Genomic DNA, 23,251 nt, shown 5'->3' on the forward strand with positions numbered 1-23,251 from the left:
ATGGGTATTAAAGAGGGCACGTTCTGCATGGAGCACTGGGTGTTATGCACAAACAATGAATCATGGAACACTACATCTAAAACTAATGATGTAATGTATGGGGATTAACATAACAATAAAAAAATTAAAAAAAAAAAAAGAAACACCTCCCTTATCTCTGGCTTAACTTCCTTCCACTGTAACTCCACATGGTGTCCACAGCCGGGGCTCAGTTGGGATATTCTCATTATTTTCCTTTAAACTCCCTTTAAGAGTGTCTTTGGCAAAGCCTCTCCCTGATTTTGGGGGAAGGTTATTACCTATTCTAGGCCTTCCAGTAGCAGAACTCTGAGGAGGGAAGGGGAAGGAGCCAGCAGATAGGATGCACAAAGGCCTGTTCGTAAGCAAACTTACGGAAACACTGAGGCAACTCTCCAGTCCAGGATCCATTCCCTTCACAGGTGAGCACTGCAGGCAGGGACAGCTGGTACCCCTCCAGGCAGGCATACGACACGCTTGAGCCCCACATGAAGTCAGATCCCACCACTTTCCCATTGGGGATGAGCTGAGGTGGCTTGCATATGATAGCTGGGGGAGGGGGAAGAGCAAAGCACGCTGAGTTCTGGTGCCATCCTAGGGCATTAGGCCCCACTCCCCAGCACCGATGTCACTGGCTACCCTGCGCCTGCTGGGAGTCTGGGCTAAGCGGGGAGAATCAGAAATGCTCCCTCTTAGTTTGGGAGCTGGGGTCCTTTTGCATTTTACAATGCCCTCAAGTGTGACAACCCACTCCTCTGTCTGCACAGTCCTTCCCTTGATGCTCAAAGCCCAGGCCTTACCTTGGTGTCTCTAACTCCCTCCTTGCAGATGTTCAGGGATCAGTCCTTACCTCACACCCCCCATGACAAGATATTATTAGGGCTCTGCCTCGTCACCTCCCTCCTTGCTACATGTTCGAGGCCCATGTCTCACTTTTGTATCTTCTTTGGCCCTGTGTCCACATGTGCAGCCCTCAGACACACCTTTGCAGACTGGCTTGGTACCATTCCATGTCCGGTCCTTGGTGCAGCTCAGCACAGACACCCTATGTGACTCCATCATGTAGCCAGGGACGCACTGAAACATCACCGTTTTGTTGTACCTGAAGTCATTGCCCAGCCGGAGGCCATTGGCTGGAATCCCAGGGTCGCCACAGTTTATGACTAGGAGAAGGGAGATAAAGCATGGTTCACTCTCGGTACAGACCCCTTTCCTCCCCAGCACTCCAATGCTATCCCTGGTACTCCCTGCACATGTCCAGGAGGGAAGAGAGTCAGATCAGGGATGCCCTGACTCTTCACAAGGTCCCGGTTGGGCACTGCACTTTCTAAAGTCCCTCTGGCCAAGTCTCTCTGCAATGGCCCTCCCACATCCCCACTGTCCTTGCCCCCACCATCTTTATGCACCCCAGCAACTTGGACTATGAAGACCATCCTTATTCAAAGCCCACTCCTCTCAGAGGAAGTACCCAGAGGGCTTAGTTCCTAAATGAGGCTGGGGCTCAGAGAGGGAAGTTTTCTGACCGAAGAGCCTGTGTTACTGGACCTCATAAGACAATTTGTCTGCTGAGGGGCACATGTGACTACCTCCTGTTCTGCCTAGGAGGCCCCTGTAGGGCCAGCGGCTTAGAAGCAGGGTCTTGTAACCTTGCAATGGTTGTGTCTTTGTTATGGTATGGAGTGAGGGTGGGGTTTGGTGAGCTCTGGCCTCGGAAAAGTGAACTTGACATGGGATTTAGACAGAGCCCTGAAATCACAGGCTAGGGCTTGGAAAGGGACTGTGTTCTCAGATACCTTTATCTTGTCACTTCCCTCCATCTGGGACCCACAGTGACTTACTTCCCAAGGAAAAAGGTCTGGGGCTGCCCCAGAGAGGAGCAGGGAAGGGGAGCAGTGGGGCTATACGAGGCTTGAGAGCCAGGCTGGGGGCAGGGGAATGGGTCCAAGGCCGAGAGGAACCCACGAAGATGGTGGATGGTGGTGGCTTTAGGATCAGGCTGAGCACAGGGAGTTTGCCGCAAAAGAGAACAAGAAAGCCCAAGGAGCTGGTGAGAGCCCGAGGAATAGCAAATATATATATTCTCAACCTCCCTGAGCCTCAGTCATCTCATATGTCAAGTGGGCTGTGGTGGGAATCAAATGACATAATGCAAATCAAATCAAACACTTAGCTCAGTGGTGGTCAAACAACACATGCTCAATAAATAGGCACTCTCATTCGGGGGCGAGTCCCCCCATTGCAGCCAGCCTTCCCAGTCTCCCACGGACAGCTTTCTTTGGCGGGGAGGAGCCCGATCGCCTTGGCCACCACTCGTCCCGGAGCCCAGAAGCCCTGGGCTCTCACCTGTGCACTCCGGGTCACTGCCTGTCCAGGTGCCATTGACGGAGCAGTGTCGGCTGAGCAGGCCCATGGCGTAGTAGCCCTCCCGGCACTCATAGACGACGGAGCTGGAGAAGCCCAGGCCGTCACTGAACATGACTCGGGCATTGCTGGGAGTCCCGGGGTTCCCACAAGAGATCACTGGGAAGCCAGAGGAGCGCATTAGTCACCAGAACAAGGGCGGGGCGTCAGCCGGGGGGCAGAGAGCGGCCCGGAGGGCAACCCGCGGGCTACGTCAGGACCCTGCGGACTGAAAGGCCACTCAGGCTGCTTTCGTGTCTGAGGGTCTGGCCCCCAGAAGGGAAGGAGAGGTCTGAATGAATTTTTTTTTTTAATTTCTGAGACGTAAAGACTAATTACTTTTATTATCCCACCTAAAATTTTAGACAATTCCTTAATATCACCAAATATCCAACCAGTGCTTAATCTACCTCAGTTGTCCAACCCCCCACCTTTTTTTTTTTAAACCGTTGATTTGTTTGAATCATGATCCAAATATGACTTTGGACAATCTTATGCCTCTAAGCCTCTTTGAATTCAGAGATTCCTGTTCCCTCTCCTAGAATTTATCTGTTACAGACTCCAGGGCGTTCCAGATGTTGCTAAGTGCACTGGTGAGGTGCTGTTCCCCATGTTGCTCTGTCTCCTATAGTTCCTGTAAGTCAGGTTCTGCTTCTCGGCAAGGGCACTTCATAGGTGGTCCTGTCTTTCCTACTGCGCCACATCAGGAGGTACAGAATGTTTCCTTGTTCGTGATGTTGAGGCTGATTGAATGGGTTCGGGTTAGCCCATCTCATCCGGCATTACAGAGTTCCCATTGGTTGTTCACTTAATGGTTTAAGCAGCACTTGATGGTTGTTGACTAGATTTGTTATTTCATTAAGGGACAGAAAATGGTGATATCTAATTCTATAATTCTTTTTTTTTTTTTAAAGATTTTATTCATTTATTTGAGAGAGAATGAGATAGAGAGAGCATGAGGGGGGGAGGGTCAGAGGGAGAAGCAGACTCCCTGCCGAGCAGGGAGCCCGATGTGGGACTCGATTCTGGGACTCCAAGATCATGACCTGAGCCGAAGGCAGTCGCTTAACCAACTGAGCCACCCAGGCGCCCTAATTCTATAATTCTTTCTGAATTAGCTAGAGTTCTTTTTTTTCTATTTGAATTTCAGATAATGAATTTTTTTTAAAGATTTTATTTTATTTTTTTTTGCTAGAGTTCTTTAATAAAGAACTTGCCCATCATCAAATATTTGCTTTCCCTGAAATACAATTCATAAAGGAAGGCTGGATAATGTTTGATTTTCTTTCTTATCTGATGTCAGAATAATGATTTGGTTTCCTAGTAAGCTCCAAAGATGATGGATAGTCATTTGGACTCGTGGGTTTAAATTTATTATGTTGCCACCAATTGCCACTATTATTCTTTTTTAAATTTATTTAAATTCAATTAGCCAAGGTATAGCCACTATTATTCTTATTGATGCTTAAGTTATCCCATCTTTGGCTAGGGGGAGCCTCTCCATGTTGGCTTCTGTGTTCCTTTGACATGATCCCACTCGTCTATGGTAGATTTCTTGCTGGAGTGACACTGTGTTCCATGTTCATCTTGTATATCCTGCCCCAGTCCTGGAATCAGCCATTTCTCTAAAGAGCTCTGGTTTCTTTTAATGGAGAATGGATTTAAAAACCATAATCTGAAAATTAAGGGTACTCGTTGCTACTGAGCTGGTCATTGATACTAGACTTTTAGAATGGGTAGAGCTGGGAAAATAACTTTTTAGGTTGAAAATTCATTATGAGTTTATGCTGATATTACCAATCCAAATTTAGGATTAAGAGTCTTTCCTTAACTTCTTTACTTTTATATCTCTTTAATGCTGAAAATCTTGGTTCTTAATGATAAATGATTTTAATTTGTTTTCAAAAAGTTTCAGGATGGTAATATCAATATTATTACTAATAATACGATTGCTGAAAAACAATTTAAGATTTCATTGTCATTCTCTTTGTCCTTAGGGCACATATGCCATAGTCAAATTCCACTTTTTTCAAGTCAGTTGAAATAATTCTCTGGACTGTTAAATCACCAATTTGAGGAGTAGTTATGTTCATTTGTTTTCATTTTGATTTTGATATTTAGAGATTGCTTGTTTCTGATCTTTGATTTAATTTACTTTGCTAAGTATATACAGCATTTATGTGGTCCCAAAGTCAAATCTACAAATAATTCCTACATAATGAGCACAACAGACAGGTCTTAGCACCCATGGATTCAACAAGTATTTGTGCTGCCTAGGTGCTGGGAACATAGTTAGGAAGTCATGTCCCCTGCCCTTCAGGAGGCCAGTCCATCTTAAGGACCTATTTATAAACAGTTGAATTAAAATATGATGCAATAAGTGTTATACTTGAAGAAAAAAACACTCTAAGAAGGGAGGAGCTTATTGGGGCCGAAAAAAAGAATCTGAGTTGTACTTTGAAAGGTAAGTGGGAACTTGTCAATGAAAGTCATGAAGAATTGTGTCCATATCATACACACACTCATCTAACAACCATTCACTTCCAGGTCTAAATTCTTAGCCACCCGCTTTCTGTTCCCCGAACACTCCTGACATGTTGACTGACTCCATGCTGGGACTTGAGTGGTATGAAAGGGGACCTGGGTCACAGTGGATATTTGAGAATGCACTAAATTCTCCCCCTGCCAATATACTCTCCCACTACCACAGACCTCTTACTATGCCTACAAAATCCTATAGAAATAGGGGCACCTGGGTGACTCAGTTGGTTAAGTGTCTGACTTTTGATGTCAACTCAAGTCTAGATCTCAGGGTCCTCAGTTCAGGCTCCTGCTGGGTGTGGAGCCCACTTGAAAAAAAAAAAAATCCCGTGGAAACTAACTTTGCAAAAGCATCCTCAGAAAGGCAGGACTTTAGGCAGACAAGTGGGAGAGGGCATCCCCGCACTCGTAGGACTTACTCCACAACCGCAATTTCAAGGGCCATTTTCTGACCACTGCCTCTTATCTCTTCAGCTCATACCCTCTGGGATTCATTCTCTGGTGATATTTTTGGTTCCAGTGGGACCTATAATCCATGTATCCTACCACTTTTTTTTTTTTAAGATTTTATTTATTTATTTAAGAGAGAATGAGATAGAGAGAGAGCATGAGAGGGGGGAGGGTCAGAGGGAGAAGCAGACTCCCTGCTGAGCAGGGAGCCCGATGTGGGACTCGATTCTGGGACTCCAGGATCATGACCTGAGCTGAAGGCAGTCGCTTAACCGACTGAGCCACCCAGGCGCCCCCCTACCACTTTTTCACTGTCCCCTACTCCACTCATAAACCTGCTCCCTCCTTACCCAGCATAGATGCCAAGATCCATCATAATCGTTGCCTTGCATAAACCCTCTCCTCACTTGCCACTTGCTGCCAACGTCTTAGCTGCCTGATAAAACCTCAACTGTATACCCAATGCTTCACCTACCCTAAGTCTACACCTATGGGACAAAATGTGGCCCGAACAAAAACACAGGCCGATGCTGACCACTCTCACTTTAAATTAATGGCCTTTTTCCTTAAGTGAGCCCTCGTGCTGCTGGCAATTATATCTTTCCCTATTCAACTCCCACGCCTCCCTTGCTAGGTGACTCTTTCATATGGTCTCCCTCCTCTTCCAGCACCTTCTCACACACCCTTACTCTCAGCGGTTACACTGATTCCTAATTAGGAAAGTGCTACGCAGGCTGTATTTTAGAGAGCGGCAGAGAGATCCCGGGAGCAGCTCCAAAAAGTTGGACTCTGGGGAGAGGTTTTATTTTTTATTTATTTTTATTTTTTAAGATTTTATTTATTTATTTGACAGAGAGTTCACAAGTAGGCAGAGTGGCAGGCAGAGGGAGAAGGAGAAGCAGGCTCCCCGCTGAGCAGGGAACCCAATGCAGGACTTGATCCCAGAACCCTGGGATCATGACCTGAGCCGAAGGCAGATGCTTAACCGACTGAGCCACCCAGGCGTCCTGAGAGAGGTTTTAAAATAAAGTTATTTTCAGAAATTCAGGAGTGTGTGGAGAAATCTAAATTCCCCCACTGGAGCTACCTCAGAAAACCTCAGTAGGGACTTCTGTTACCTTTAAAGGGTCTTTTAAAAATGAGATTTGTATTTCTTTTGGCACCTTGGATAATTGTTTAACAGTCTCTTCCCTTAAACTAAACTCCAAGAGGGTGAGGTGTGTTCGTCTCGGCACAGTTGTGTCCCCAGCACCTATTATAGTATTTGGCACATAGTTGTGGGAGCTGTATGGGAAATAAATGAATAAACGGGGCTAAATTTAGTTCCTTCTGGTTTCTTCCCCTCTTAGGTGAGGGTGGGGAATATGTTCATCTTTGGATTCCTGATGAGCATGACTGAGGACTATCTATTGACCACCATCCTCCAGGCCAAGGGTTCCAAATGGGGCCGTGGATTTTGTCTGCAAGGGTGAGGGCAGGTGCTTGGGAGCAGGCAAATGGGGGACGAGCAGCCGGGGTGGGCAAAGGGGAAAAGCAGAATGGTCACATACATTACCTCCACACTCAGGTTGCATGCCACTCCATGAGCCGTTGGCTTGACAGGTCCGCTCAGATGATCCCCGGAGTGTGTGGCCAGCCTCACAGCTGAAACGCATCAGGCTGCCTGGGGCAAAGCTATCCCCCAAACGGATGCCGTGTGCTGGGATCCCTGGGTCACCACAGATTCCCATGCTGGTTCCTGTGGACCAGAACCAAACAAACCCTGTTGTTTTAGCATGGAAGAATTGGCAGAGAGATACTGGGTTGGTGCTAAGGGGAGGCTTTGGGTCCCAGGAATAAGGGGTGTGAAAACTGTGTGTCTTACCCCAGTTAGTTGGACCTTACTACCTGCCTTACTACCCAGAGGTCAGAGAATACAAAGGTCTGCGGTCATGGGTGAGTCCCCAGGGATTGCACAGCAAGGGAAGAAAGCAGAGGGAAGGCTCTGTGGTAGAGATCAGGCCTTTTCTTTCTGGCCAGTGCCAGTGTGGAATGTCAGTGGTTCAAGCTGGCCACATCTCCTCCTCCTTCCTTTTATCTCTTCTCTACAATATCTGCGGATTCTGCGCCCTCTCTGTCCCTGGTTCCAGCATCTTAGCTCACATTCCCAGCATTCTCTTGCCCCAACTATTGTGAGAGTCTCCTAATGTCCCTACCTCCTAAATTCTCCCTGTAACCCAACTTCCACTTTATCCCCAAACCTTGACAATGAACAACCACCAACCATCTGATCTTGTTTCTTTCCTACTGAAATGTCTCCACTAGCTTCCCATAGCCTATGGGTTAAAGTCTAAACTCCTTAGTGTAGTTTTGTCTTCTCAACAGCTCGGCTTGAATCTGGATCTTGGGCCTTTCATTGAGGATTCCCTATTCACCAAGTATGTAACACAGGTGAATTCTAGGTGAAATGTTTTGGACTCTCTCATTCCATTCTTTCTTCGCCCCTTGCCTCCTGCTACATTGCTGCATTCATCTGGGTCCTGATATTGTACAGACCCACCCAAGAGAGTGCTAAGGACCCAAGGGGTGGAGGAGGGTAGAGAACAGGAGACAAAGCCACAAGGTCGAGACCTGTGGAAACCAGCACCCCTCATAATACAGAGTTGTATAGGAGACATCATTAGATCAGACTAGGCCATGGGAAGCATGACGAAGGAAGAGGAAAATGAAGGAATAAATGGCAACTTCATGAGAAGACAGGGTGCCATCTGATGTGGCATGTATCTCCTCAGGAACCCACATGTGTGGGCATCAAATGCTAATGTCTGAGTAAGCACGTTTAGTTTGTTGGAGTAAATAAATGTTTAAGTCATGTATACCCCACCATTTACCATTTATGTCTCTTCTTCTCGATCATGGAATTATTTCCTTTTCTCATTTAGTCTCAGACTGTGAGAATACTTACTATATGATCCCATGTTGCTCTCTACCAAGGAAGGGGGATTCATTCAACCTTCAACTCAAACATTTGGAAAAAGAGGGCCCATCACACTTGGCTAGATTTTCTTCTCTCTTGGAGTTTTCCAGGGTGTAGCTAATGCAACAGGCTGCACTGGGTCCCCCTGAAGGCAGTTCTGATGGTGAGTACACAAACTCCCACACTGGCTAGGTGACCTTAGCTGGAGGTGCACTACTGAACAACAGGCCTGAGGGTGGAGGTCTCCAGTCCTGGGACCTTATTCTGACAGAATGGTCCTCACTGTAGTGTTTGGGGCTCTCTTTTGGTGATATAAAGGAGTCTGAGACACAATATTGTACCACAGGGGCACACGGTAACTGTTGGTCCTCTACTGAGGTATATCAGCAAATGATGACATTGCAGAGGTGGACAATGATCAACCTGAAGCATGTCTCAGATGCTAGAAATCTCTGCATGTTCTGATGATGGCCCACGCACTTATAGCCTGTTATGCATGGGCATACAGAATGAGGCTCGGAAATGTGACCCTGGATTTCTGAATGCATATTTCTTAGGACTGGCAGGAGATAGTGTTGCAAAAGATGGTATCTGTAAGTTTCAGGAAGGGAGGAATTATATTCTACTCACAAGAGCACCTCTAGTGTTACTTCCTAATCACTTATTCTTTACATCTCTCAGTTTCTTATCTAAAGTATTTAAGATTCATTCATTCCTCAACCTTAGCATTAATATAATCCCCTCTAATCCTGTCCTCAGAGGTCACCAGCAAAACTCTGCCCATGATTCTGGTCTCCAAAGTGTTTGTCATCCTTGATGGATGCATGGGAGAAGTGATTGCAAACTATTCTTCAGAATATTCATCATCAGGTATAAAATAGCTGAATGCAACATATCCCTTCCTTTCTTGCTTTTCACTTTTTCATGTTCCCAGAGAGTCAGTTTGTTTCTAGTCTCCCTTGACCTTTGATGTGACCAAGGAAGAGTCCCTTTTTTTCACACACAGGACTGGTATTTAGGAAGTCACAAAATTATGAAATCTCAGGGCTGTAGGTTTTCTAGCTTAGTTTTCTATCCCAGACAAGAATTGTTTCTGGGGTAGGTCATTTTTCAAGTAGGTCATTTTCCAGCGTCTCCTAACACAACTCCAGAGAAGGGAAATTACATTGAGGAGAAAAGATTTTGGATTCCATGCCTTGGGCCAGGAGAATGGCTGTGTGGTTGGGTTATACATGTTAACAGGCAGGAGAGGCCCAAGGCTTTCTTTTTGGCTTCTTTCTCTTGTACTCTGCAATTCCCTTTCCCATGGAGAACAAAGATCCCCAAGATAGATAAAATAGGCTTTAAGAACACCATTGGCCCAATGCCCTAGAGAGGTGTCTAGAGGGAGAAACTATGTAAAGGGACAATTCACAGAAGAGACTGGGGCAAATGCATGCTTATGCAGGCATTTGGATGGGAAATGCATGACTTTCCTCTTTGGAATGCCTTTTCCTCCAGGAACTTGCTCTGTGGGTAACCCAGGAGGCCTCCATATACAGGACTCTGTCTTCTCCATGCCATCCTCCCCAAGTCACTTCCACCAGAAGTCCAAACAAAATGAAGTTAGGGGCCTGGTTAATAGTCTTTCCTCTAGTTCAGTCTCCATGGCTAATATATAGTCCCACCCAGTTCATAAAGTGAGTGATTAATGAAATTAATAAAGGTGAGGGGCCAAAGTCCTGGGTGGTGATAGAGTGATGTGTCTAAGCTTGTCCTGGGCAGTCAGAAGCCCTTTGAAACAGTGGCCAGCACTTGAGGAATTTCTTCTTTCTGGGGAGACCTAACCAATATCTGGTTCAATATTCTGGCAGTGCCCTAAATTTTGGGAGACAGATCATCTGGGAACTCAGACTGCAGGAACAGCTACATACATGTCTTGTGGGTGAAGTCCCAAATCAAGGAGATAGCATCTATAATAGGAGGAGGTTGGGATTCTTACCTCTAGAGGGGGCCTGGCATGGGAAGGGATAGGGGTTAATATCAATGCCAAGGTGGGCCCCCTGAGAAACATAAAGCTACATGAGCAGTTGCCTTCTTGGGGTTAACACACCTTATGGGATCCCTTCTGGGGCCAGGCAGGCTCATCTCAAAGGAGACCAAGTTCAGGGGTACTAATTTTTGGGTTAGTGATTTCTGTCATTGGTGGGCCAATTCAATTTCAAATATTTTGTTCTGTTAAGACATTATAGATGAAATTCTGGTTTGGATAGTATGGACACAAGAGCTTTGGCAGTTTCTTAAATTTGCTCTTTGGATAGCATCTGTCAGTATCCTCATAGAGATTAATAGTAAAACAAATATATTAATAGGAAAAATCTGAGACTGGTGTATAAGGGCAATAGGGGAGACCTGTATCCCACTAGGCAGCCTAGACATAAGACAAGTTGGGGAGGCAGTGATAAGAAAGAAAAGGAAGCAGCCTGAGGCCTTGGAGTCCCAAACAGGGAAGGAACACAAGGGTGGGTTTGGATCTGGGCCCCGAAACAGGGAGGCTTGGACTCTTCTCAGAAACTTATGGAAACAAGTGTCTGGACAGGACTCTGGCTGCAGGGGGACCTCACAAACTTGCATTCTCCCTAGTTTTGCAATCTCTGGGTTGTATGGGCTTGGCCAAAGGAGACCAAGAGGAGGAAGCTGGTCTCAGACCACCAAAGGCTGAAGTTCGATTGGGACCTCTGATAGCTGTGTTCTCTGCCTATGAAATGGGGGTCTAAAAGGTTGACTTCCCTCCTGCCCGTCTGTCACACTCACACCTTGGGAGCTTGTCCCATCTCCCCCCAGCCAAGGGTTCCACTGGACCCTGCTTCCTCATGCCAGGCTCCTTACCTGAGCAGTGGGGTAGGGAGCCAGTCCAGTGTCCATCCAGCCCACACATACGGGTGGCATTTCCGACCAGAGTCCTCTTGCCGGTGCAACTGTAACGCACGACTGCTCCCACGGTAAAGCTGTCCCCGGACATCAGGGCATGGGGTGGGGAGCCCGGATGGCCACAGGACACCACTGTGGGGAAGAGCAAACATCAGAAACTCCGCAAAGGGATGGATTGTCATCACAGGACATAGGTTTTCCGTAATGACAGGCAGAGAAGAAGAGAAAGCCTGGGTTATCTTTTGAAGTTTGTTTCCTGTTGGCACGCCTACCTGGCATCAGCAGACAATGCCTACCCACCTTGCCGTACATTTTCCGTATCTGTGAAATGAAGAGTAATACCTGTTGTTTTAAGAGTTAAATGAGATAATACATGGGAAACTGTTCAGCATGTAGCTGGTATGCAATAATATCTGTTTCCTTTCTTCTTTGCCTCTTGTGCGCACCTCTCCCTATTTCCTCACTGCTGTAGGACATACCCAAGGTGTCTCTGGCAGAAAGGTGGTACACATAGCAAACATAAGACAGAAGAGACAACCTGTCATCCTAGGACAGTCCACATTGGCTACAGGTTCCCAAATAAGGGCCACATCTAGTCTTTTTCCACCTGCATCTTACAGATGCCCATATCAATTGTCCCCAACTTGTCCCCTTCAGTCTGCAAGTTCTCTCTCCTGAAACACCAAATTGTAACTGAACACCAGTGATAAGATTAGAATACCAGATTATCTGACAAAAATGAGAGCCCTAGCTTGAAAAGATATATGCACCCCATGTTCACCGCAGCATTATTTACAGTAGCCAAAACATGGAAGCTACCTAAGTGTCCATTGGCAAATGAATGGATAAAGAAGATGTAGTGTATATATACAATGGAATATTATTCAGGCATAAAAGAATGAAATCTTGCCATTTGTGGCAACATGAATAGACCTCGAGGGCATTATACAAAGTGAAATAAGTCATTCAGAGAAAGACAAATACCATATGATCTCACTTACATGTGGAATCTCAAAAAAAACCCCAAACAATGGAGCTTTTAGATACAGAGACTAGATTGGTGGTTGCCAGAGGCAGGGGATGGGAGGTGGGCCACATGGGTGAAGGGGGTCAAAAGGAACAAACATTAATAAGTCACAAGAGGTAATGTACAGCATAGTAACTATAGTTACTAATACTGTATTGCATATTTGAAAGTTGTTAAGAGACTAGATCTTAAAATTCTTAACACAAGAAACAAAATTCTAAAGCTGTGTATGGTGATGGATGTTAATTAGATTTACTGTGGTGATCATTTCACAATGTATACAAATATCAAATCATTATGTTGTATACCCAAAACTTATATTATGTTGTATGTCAGTTATATCTCAATTAAAAAGGAAAGATGAGAATACCAGAATTGAGATATACAGGATAGGGCAGGGCAGTGCTCAGCATCACTGGGTTTGCTTCCCATTGTTTTTGCCCCAGTTGATCCCGGGGTCTTTCATTTACCCAACACATATTTATTGAGTACCTATTATGTGTTAGGCACTGTTTTATATGTTGGGAGACGAATTTCTATGCTCTTACAGAAATTATATTCTAGTGGAGAAGAGAGACTATAAATTAAAAAAATAGGTAATTCTAGGGGGTGTTATGAAGAAAAATAAAGCTCCATCAGGAAAAAGGTATTCAGGGGTGGGCTGTGAGTGCTATTTTTGAGTAGGGTGGTTAAGGAAGATCTCTTTGAGGAAGTGTCATTTGAATAGTGATTTGAGTGAACTAAAGAGACCAGTCATTCAAGATTTACAGGAAGAGCATTCTGAGGGAAGAAAGGGCCCCAGAGGCACAATTAGCTTGGTGTGTTTGAGGGATAGCAAGAAAGCCAAGGTTGCTGGAATGAACTGAGCAAGGAAAGAATGGAGGAGGACTTGGACGGACGGGTTGCTCGGAACCAGATCATGGCATAGAATTGGATTGTATGATGGGACACCACTGGAGTGATGTGATTTGATTCTACTTTAATAAGATCATTCTCGCTACAGGTAGACAACATTCCAGAGTGTGGCAAGAAAGACGGGGCTGTTGCAGCAGTTCAAGAAGAGATGATAAGGACTTGGATGTACTAAACCTTGTGGTATGGTAGGAGATCCTTGGAGTCATTGCTTGTACCCAAAAAGGGCACAAGGCACAGCATGGGTGATGACCCAGACAGGTGACCAAAGGGATAACATGTGAGTTGGGTCAATGCTGTTCCTGATGATGGAATTTTGGCCAGGCACAGGGATGGTATGACTAGGTCTTGGCTAGCTACATTTCTCACTGTGGTCTTAATGTGTGTCAGCTCATCTTCTAAGTGCCTATGGTATATTATCTGCAGAGACTACTGTCAACAATTCCTTGCATCAAGACATGGAGCCTGTTTTGCCTCCCCTTGAATCTGGGCTGGCCTTGTGATCTGCTTTGACCACTGAAATGTGGTGGAAGTGACGTTGGGTGGGTTGTGGATTAAGAGGCCAAGCAGCTTCTGTCATCATTTTCTTCGAATATGACTGCCACCATGTAAGGAAGTCTGTCTTAGACTACTGAATGATAAGAAATTACATGGAGACAGTAGCCATGTGGAGAATAATCATGATGCCCCAGGCAACAGCTGGGACCAAGTTCCCTGACATGTGAGTGAGGCCATCTTGGATCTAGATCTAGATATAAAATACGGATATAAAAACATGTATCTAGACCTATACTTATATCTGTATCTATACAATCTCCCATTGGCTACTGTTTCTTTGGAGAACTCAAACTAATACACCTGCTAAGCCTTGAATTTGATAAGCCTTGAATTCTAGACTTACATCATTGTGAGAAAATACAAACAGTTGCTATTTTAGGTTTAGAGATGTTTGTTACACGGCAACAGATAACTGACTGGCTTCCCCCAGGGTGATGGATCCAAGAGAGCAAGGTGGAGGTAAAAATGTCTTTTATGACCTAACTTTGTAAGTCACACACCTCCACTTGACACAGACCAACCCTGTACAATATAGGAAGATACTACATAAAGGCATGAATACAGTAGGTGGAGTCATTGGGACCATCTTCAAGGTTGACCGTCCTATCACTGTGTGGATATACCACATTTTTTCATCCATTTCCTGTTGAGGGACTTTTGGATTATTTCCTGTTGAAAGACTTTTGGATTGTTTCATGTTTTGGGCTTTTATGAATAACACTGATAAGAACATTTTCATGTTTATTGATGTACATAGGTACACATATATGTTGGCTACTTCTTTTATTTTATTTTATTATGTTATGTTAGTCATCATTCATTACATCATTAGTTTTTGATGTAGTGTTCCATAATTCATTGTTTGCATATAACACACAGTGCTCCATTCAATATGTGCCCTCCTTAATACCCATCACCGGGCTAACCCATCCCCCTAACCCCCTCCCCTCTACTTCTACTGATTTCTGTGATTATAGTTGGCTGGTTGTTTTTCCGATGTTCTTATTTGGCTTTAAAATTTTTCTTTGGCTAATTTGAGGATAGTGTTAAATTATGGTATTATCTAATAGTCTCAAAAAATGTATATGCAATGCCCGAAATTATTTATTTGTCACTGACTTGATCTAGGCCACTTGGGTATCTGTAAAATTAGCAACCAGAGTATACTCTATGTTTTATTCCTTTTCTGTGGTTTGTTCTTTTAAAGAAGGAATAAGTCAACAATAAAAATATTTGTGACAAAAGATAAAATAGTATCAATACCATTTGGCTGCTGTGGGTAAGGAACAGCAAGAAAAGGATATAAGATAATAATAAAGAGGAACAACTTATATTCAGTGTGTATTTGCATACAAATCAGGGAGGTGAAGAACACAGAGAAGGTGATTAACTGCTACTGCATTTCTCCATTTGTCAATATAAAAACATTTTAAAAATGTTTTTAATGTTCATGCCCACGTCCATATGGGATCTCCAGATCCTGCAGTAGCTGTGTAGTTTATAACAGCAAATTAGTTAAAAAAAATTTTTTTAACTGCAAATAAGTTTAAATGTGTACATAAAAATAGGCTAGATAGATACTTAGCACTGCAAATAATATCAGACTTTCTTGCCTTACACAGAATACATATATAACAGGGGATTGAGGAAAAAGTATAAAATTATAATTAAGCAAAAAACAATATCAGAATTAATGGTTGGGTGTGGGCTATGCTGAGTCCTACAGCAAAAGGAAAAGGACCTGGTTCCTAAACCCCAAGTATGAGGGTTATACTAATGGCTGGCCAGCCTCCAGGGCTTCCACTGTTTTCTAAAGCACTTTATCAGGGCAATAGCATATGATATAGAGCTGGGTCATGCATTTTCCTTGGTCCCTGCACATCCATGCCAATTAAAACAGTTTGCCTTCACCTGGAAGGAACAGCTGATTTTTATTAACTGAATTGATCAGATGGATATGTAAAGTGCTCTATAATTTTCCATAAGCCTGTTCACAGGTACTTTGGTCTTCCAGAAGTAAAAATTCAGTTAGCCCACTAAAATAATGTCATGATAATCATGAAATAGCAGTGAAAATGGTTTTACTGGGAGTCACTTGGGATCATATAGGCAATGAAAGTTCCTCAGGGTCTTGTGTTTTTGAAATATTCTCATAAAATCTAGGGAAAAATGTCTTTACTTTCCCCCCATCAACAAGTGAATAGTCTAATTGGGTTCTTGTGTTAGTATATCATCTTTCTGGAAATCCTGCTGAAGCTCATATTCAGAGTGAGTAATAAACATTGCTGTCCTGGGGAAACCTGCTCTAAAAAGAAGAGCAGATCTGCCTCTTGGTTTTGGCTTCTATTTGGTTTCTATGTCCCTAATAATGATAGAATGCAGTGGTCTCAGTAATTAGTGAAGGCAGAGTTTAGCACCTTGTAAATCCTAACGAGAAAAAGAAGTTACAATTGGTTTTCTGGAGTAAAAAATATCAGCAACTATTGAGCATTAGTAATTTGTTTTGAGAGATAATGGCTAGCCTGTTTCTAGGCTTTGGCTTCTATAAGACTGAGAGCCTGGTTCATGGTTCCTACAGATTAAATTCAGCCCAATAAGAGATTACAGTGGAAACATAATAAAACACATGAGAAATAAGTCACCATAAGAGAATCAGCAGAAACAACAATAGCCGAATTAGAGTCATAAAGATGATGATATTGTAATGATTAGATATGGAAGGCATTATAAGTATATTTAATATGTGAAAGACATAAAAAGAACACATTGATAGAGGAAACACAATGGAAATAAACAAGCAAATTTGAACAACAACTAAATAAAACATCTCAAATACAAAAGAAATAACTGAAAATAGAAACTCAGTGAACAGTTAAACCTCAACTAAGACATAGCTAAAATGATAATTAGCAAATGGTAGGACAGACAAGCTACCTATGAACAATTTTTAGAGATGAACCATGAGAGACTGTGGACTCCGAGAAACAAACTGAGGGTTTTAGAGGGGAGGGGAGTGGGGGGATGGGTTAGCTTGGTGATGGGTATTAAGGAGGGCACATACTGCATGGAGCACTGGGTGTTATATGAAAACAATGAATCATGGATCACTACATCAAAAAATAATGATGTATTGTATGGTGACTAACATAGCATAATAAAATAAAATAAAATATTTAAAAAAAGAACTCATCTATGTAGCAAAATAATGAGAAGATTTATAGGTAGAGGTGAAAAGCCCACCAAGCCTAGTGATAGCTGATTATCCAGACAGAATTTTAGTTCTACTTTAAATTAGTTCAACCTAAAAGACCCCTAGTAATATTAATGTAACTAACATGGAGAGACCTGGGGAAATCTATCAGAGATTGGAAATATGAATGAGTTTCAGACACATAGAGAATTGCACAAGAAGATCTAATGTTGGAGTCCCAGAAGTAGTGAAGGAAGAGAATGAGGGGAGACAATATTTATAGAACACCATAGCTGAGAATTCCCCAGATGTCAAAAAATCCAGGAAGCATAATGAATCCTAAGAAGGATAAATAAAGTAGCTAAACATAGTGTAAAAGAATCCAGAATGCCAACAAGAAAGAGAGGATCCTAAAGTCAGTGAAGTAAAAAAAAGACTACCTAACAGGTACAATGATTAGATTGAAAGCAGACTTCTCAGTAATAGTAAATGCCAGCAAAGTCCACCAAGAGAAATGTGTCTACTTGGACTTCTGATCCAGCTAAATTATCATTTAATAACTACAGAAAATGCAGAACACCAAAGACAGAGACAGACTTTTCAAAGGAGTGAAACACTGATAGCCAACTTCTCCATAGCAATAAAAGAGGTCAGAAGATATTAAAAAGATTTCTTTAATGGGCTGAGAGAAAATAACTGCCAACCTGGATTTCTAAACCTACCAAAAATATCTTCAAAAAATGAGGGACAAATAAACATATTATAGACAAACAAAAACTGAGAGTGCTTGCCACCCATAGATCTTCATTAAATAAGATTCTAAAGGATGCCCTTCAAAGAACAGGAAAATGATCCATGAGGAAGGACAAGGTATAAGAATAAATGAAAAGCAAACAAAATGGCAAATATGTGGATAAATCCAAGTGAACAATAATTGCATAGAACAACAACAATAATACATTGTGGGTTTAAAAAACAAGGCAAAATTAAGATATAAGAAAACAATAATGTAAAAGTCAGAAAAATGTAAATGGAGTTAAAGTGTTCTAATGTTCTTGTACAATATAGGAGGAAGAGAGATTAACTTTAGACTTTGATAAGTGAAGTGTTCCTGCTATAATTTCTAATGTAGCCATTCAAATGTAGAGCATATAACTTACTTATTAGCAGAGAAGAAAAAAATGGAGTTATAAAAATAGTTAATCCAATAAAAAAGGAGAAAAAGAGAAATGAGTGGGTAGAACAAACAGAAAACACAAAATAAGATGGTAGATTTAAAATCTAAATATGTCAGTAATTTAACATGTTTAAAGTGACCAAAAAAAAAAAAAAAAGACTATCAACCAAGAATTCTATAGCTAGCAAAACTATCCTTCAAACATGAAGGGGAAATTAAGACATTCCTGGATAAACAAAGACTGAGAGAATGCACCATTAGCAAACCTAGAAAGAAATTCTAAATTATAAAGAAATTCTACAGGAAGTCTGTCAGGCTGAACTGAAAGGACTTGAAGGTACATGCAGAACTAAAAAACTCTGGTAAAGGTAACTACATAGGTAAACATAAACTACAGTATAAGTGTATTTGTTGTTTGTAATTTTTCTTCTCCTAGCTGAGAAATGGCATGAAGCAATAATTGGAAATGTGTGCTGATAGGCATGCAATGTCTAAAGATGTAATTTGTATACTAGTAACAGCACAAAGGAGGGGGCAGGCAATGGAGCTATATAGGAGCAAAGCTTCTGCATACAACTGAAATTACATTAGTATTACTACAAACTATGTTGTTATAAGTTAAAATGTTAATTGTAATTTTCAGAGTAACCACTAAGAAAATAACTTAAAAAACCCGCAGTGAAATTACAAAGAAATTAAAATGTTACATTAGAAAAGATCTATTTAATGAAAAAGAAAGCAGCAATAGGAGAACAGAGAACCAAAAAAACCTGCCAAAACCCCAAAACTAAGAAACACAGGACCATAAGACACATAGAAAACAAATAGCAAAATGGCAGATGTAAAACCCACCTTATCAATAATTATATGAAATGTTGATTAAACATCTAAAGACAGATATTACCAAAATGGATAAAAAACATGATCCAACCATATGCAGTCTAAAAGAGACATACTTTAGATTCAAACACACAAATGGACTGAGAGTAAAAGATGGGAAAAGATATACCATGTGTACAGCAACCAAACAGAGCCTGGTGTGGCTATCCTAATATCAGACAGGATAGATTCTGAGAAACAAACTGAGGGTTGTGGAAAGGGAGGTAGGCAGGTGGATGGGGTAACTGGATGATGGGCATTAAGGAAGGTACATGATGTAATGAGCACTGGGTGTTATATGCAACTAATGAATCACTGAACACTACATCAAAAACTAATGATGTACTATATGTTGGCTAATTGAGTTTAAATAAAAAAATTGTCATTAAACACAAAAAGGACATTTTATAGTGATTAAAAGGATCAATCCATCAATAAGATATAAAAATTATAAACATATATGCACCTAACAACAGAGACCCCAAATACATGAAACAAAAACTAACAGAATTGAAGGGAGAAATAGGCAAATCAACAATAAAAGTATGAGATTTCACTACCCCACAGAACAACCTGACAAAAGACCTACAAGGAAATATAGTGACCAATGCTATAAACCAACTAGAGCTCACAATCATCTGGAGAACACTCCACCCAATAATAGCAGAATATACTCTCTTCTCAAGTACACATGGAACATTCTCTAGGATAGGCTGTGTGTTAGCCATAAAATAAGTCTCCATAAATTTAAAAAGATTGAAGTTATACAAAGTATGTTCTCCAAACACAATGCAATGAAATTAAAAGTCAGTAACAGAAGGAAATTTGAAAAATTTACAAATAATATGGAAATTAAACAACCACTCCTAAATGATCAATAGGTTATAGAAGAAATCAGAAAAATGATTAGAAAATACTGTGAGGTGAACAAAAATGAAAACAAAACATACCAAAACAGTGAGAGCAGTGCTCAGAGAGAAATTTATAGCTGTAAATGCCTACATTAAAAAGAAGAAAGATCTCAAACCAACAACCCAACCTTTCCCCTTAATAAACTAGAAAAAGAAGAGCAAATTGAACCCAAAGCAAACAGAAGAAGGGAAATAATAAAGTTAATGGCAGAGATAAATTAAATAGAAAAACAATAGAGAAGATAAGCAAAACCAAAAGTTGGTTCTTTTAAAAGATCAATAAAATTGACAAATGTGGGGGGTGCCTGGGTGGCACAGTCAGTTAAGTGTCTGACTCTTCATTTTGGCTCAGGTCCTGATCTCAGAGTCGTGGACTGAGCCCCGTGTTGGGCTCCACGCTCAGTGGGGAGTCTGCTGGATATTCTCTCCCTCTTCCTCTGCCCTCCCCCAGCTCTCTCTCTCTTAAATAAATAAATAGACAATTTTTACAGAGAGAGAGAGAAGAGAGAGGAGAGAGAATGATTCAAATTACTAAATAAAGAATGAAAATGGGGACATTACTACCAACCAATCTTATAGGAATAAAAAAGGATTATTGAATACTATGAACATGAACAGTTGTATGCAAACAAATTAGATAATCCAGATGAAATGGACAAATTCTTAGATGTACACAGACTACCAAAACTTACTCAAGAAGAAGTGGAATATCTGAATAGAATTATAGCAAATAAATAGAATCAATCAATAATCAAAAAACTTTCAAAGAAAAGCCTAGGACTAGATGACTTCACTGCTGAATTCTATCGAATTTTTAAAGAAGTAACACCAATCTTCCTATTCCTAAAAATAGAAGAAGAGGGACATTTCCCAATTCATTTTAGGAAGGCAGCATCACCCTGATACTAGAGCCAAAGACATCACAAAGAAAGGAAACCACAGACTGATATCCCTTAGGAACATCGCTGCAAAAATCCTCAACAAAATACTAGCAAACGAAGTCCAGCAGCAGATTAAAAGGATTATATTTGTCCAATATATATACAACAAATATATTATATTTGTTCCCCGAACACAAGAGTGGTTCAACATATGAAAATCAATCAATGTAATACACCATATATTGATAGAATGAACGGGGGTGGGGGACAACATGGTCATTTCAATAGATGCAGAAAATGCATTTGACAAAATCCAACATCATTTCATGGTAAATAAAAATGTTGAACGAACTAGAAATAGAAGGGAAACTTTTCACTAGGAATAGAAGGGAAATTCCTCACTCATAAAGGGAATTTACATAAACTCTCCAACTAACATCATACTTAATGGTGAAAAACTAAAAGCTTTTCTCCAAAGACTAGGAGCAAGAGACAGATGTCTGTTTTGCCACTTTTAAAAAAATTATTATTAAGTAGGCTCTACGTCCAGCCTCCAGAGTCTGTGGCATTTCTGCTTCAGTCCTTCAAAAGAAAGGGGGTCATGTGTTGTTTTTCTGGAAAAGCAAGGAAGGGGTAAGGTAGGAGACAGCGTCGCGCCAGGGAGCCTGTTGTAAAGGAAGGGACCCCTGAGGACTGAAGAGGATAGTAACGTACCAGAGAGGAAAGAGAATAGGCCTCTGGCCCGGAAGAAAGACAGTGCTTGAGTTGGTGTGGGAAGTAACCCAACAGGGGCCCAAGGAGCAGCCAGAGTGACTGTCATTGTGATGTAACACACACACACACACACACACACACACACACACGAGGGAGAACGTTCTTGGACATGGGCCACCCTGTCAGTCTGCACAGGGATCACTTGGAGTAGATGACATCTACTTACAGAGGCACTGGGGGCGGGGACGATCCCACGTGCCATCCCCCTGGCAGCTGAGCACCGGGGTGCCCAGGAGGTAGAAGCCGTGGTTGCACTGGTAAGACACAGTGGTGCCGTAGCTGAACCTGTGTGGGCCACTGGCACGGACTTGACGAATGCTGTTTTCTTGGTGCCCAGGATCTGTGCAGTTGATGACTGTAAGGGAATGGGACCATCAGACACAGAAACCTGGATGTGAAGATTTTCTTATGCTTTTAAATGAGAATTCCTAAGTCCCAACAGGCATGCCTTCCCAGTAGGGCAGAATTTCCAGACCGAAACTGGTAGCACAGAGCCGATCCTGCCTGGGAGGGTGAGCTGGTCCTCAGGCTGCTGTACTTCCTGATCGCCGACCTTGATCACCTGGTTAAGGGATTCATTCTTCCACGTTGGCTGGACTCCACCTCCCTGGAGAAGCCTTCCCACCTCCTCCCAGATGGGTTAGCCTCTCTGCAGTGCTCTCCTGCACAGACCTCTACTGCTAACTTTATCTGCCTTGATGGTGAGTTGTTTGAATACATGAGTCCCTGGAGGGCATGACTCCCTCGCCTCTGGGCGCCCCATCCCTGACGACAGAGATGTCTGAGCTGACTCCAACAGGGGCTGGTCTTTTTTGGAACCTGTTTTAACCACTTTGAAGAGTATTTCAGGGAAAGATTAATATCCTGGGGGATAAATTTGACTGCTACATGCTGAAAGTGTTTCCAAAGCAGCTTAACTCAAAATCAGAGGGATATTTTAGGATAATGACAGTATCATTTATAATCCATGATGTGCGCTTTTGCTTTCAAATCCTTACCATTGTCTCCTAATCGTCATATAAGGTAGGCAGGACAGGTATATTTTTTTAAATCTTGGATAAGTTTTTGAAGTATAAGGTATTTTTACCTTTGATGAGCCCCTCTGAGGCTCAGAGAAGTTGGCGTCACAAAATAAATACTTAGTATGTATTGATTCACACTCTTTATGGCCGTACGCTGAGCGCCAAGCAGTGTGTCGGGCAGTAAAGATACCACGGAATTTGCAGTCAAGAGTAGGCTTTCTCTACCTTGGCACTATGGACATTTTGGCTGATAATTCTTTGTTGTGGGGGCAGTCCTGTGCATTATAGGATGTTTAACAGCATCCTTGGCCTCTACCCACTAGATGCCAAGAGAAGCCCTCCAGGGGTGACAATGAAAAATGTCTCTAGACCTCTGTCCCCTGTTGGGGCGGGGGGATGGATACAATCATCCCCAGTTGGGAAGTGCTGGTCTAGAGAGAAAAGGACAAACCAGCAATTATTTTGTTTGATAAGCACTCTGATAGGGGTAGCAGAGAATGTTCCAGAAGCACAAAGCAATAATCGAGAGCCCAGTGCGGGGTGGTGGAGCAGTAAGGGCTTCCAAGAAGGGGAGATGTTCAAGCTGGTTCTCGATGGTTGGGTAAACGTCATCCAGACCAAGGCGGACAGAGAAGAACGCATTTG

The 23,251-nt window shown here is 42.3% G+C and overlaps 1 protein-coding gene across 1 annotated transcript in view; it reads right to left on the minus strand.

Moving 5' to 3' along the window:
* Positions 1–23,251, minus strand: part of CSMD2 (CUB and Sushi multiple domains 2) — a 204,497-nt gene that overhangs the window by 26,149 nt on the left and 155,097 nt on the right. Inside the window, exons 40-45 of the mRNA XM_081816844.1 lie at positions 21,751–21,939; positions 11,234–11,407; positions 6,965–7,147; positions 2,362–2,538; positions 1,002–1,181; positions 394–567 (exon numbers count right to left, since the gene is read on the minus strand). Of these exons, the coding sequence (XP_081672970.1) occupies positions 394–567; positions 1,002–1,181; positions 2,362–2,538; positions 6,965–7,147; positions 11,234–11,407; positions 21,751–21,939 (1,077 nt within the window). The remainder of the gene's footprint in view (positions 1–393; positions 568–1,001; positions 1,182–2,361; positions 2,539–6,964; positions 7,148–11,233; positions 11,408–21,750; positions 21,940–23,251) is intronic.

The sequence above is a fragment of the Leptonychotes weddellii genome, chromosome 4 (assembly GCF_054177405.1).
Source record: "Leptonychotes weddellii isolate Sample4059 chromosome 4, ASM5417740v2, whole genome shotgun sequence".
Classification (NCBI taxonomy): Eukaryota; Metazoa; Chordata; class Mammalia; order Carnivora; family Phocidae; genus Leptonychotes; species Leptonychotes weddellii.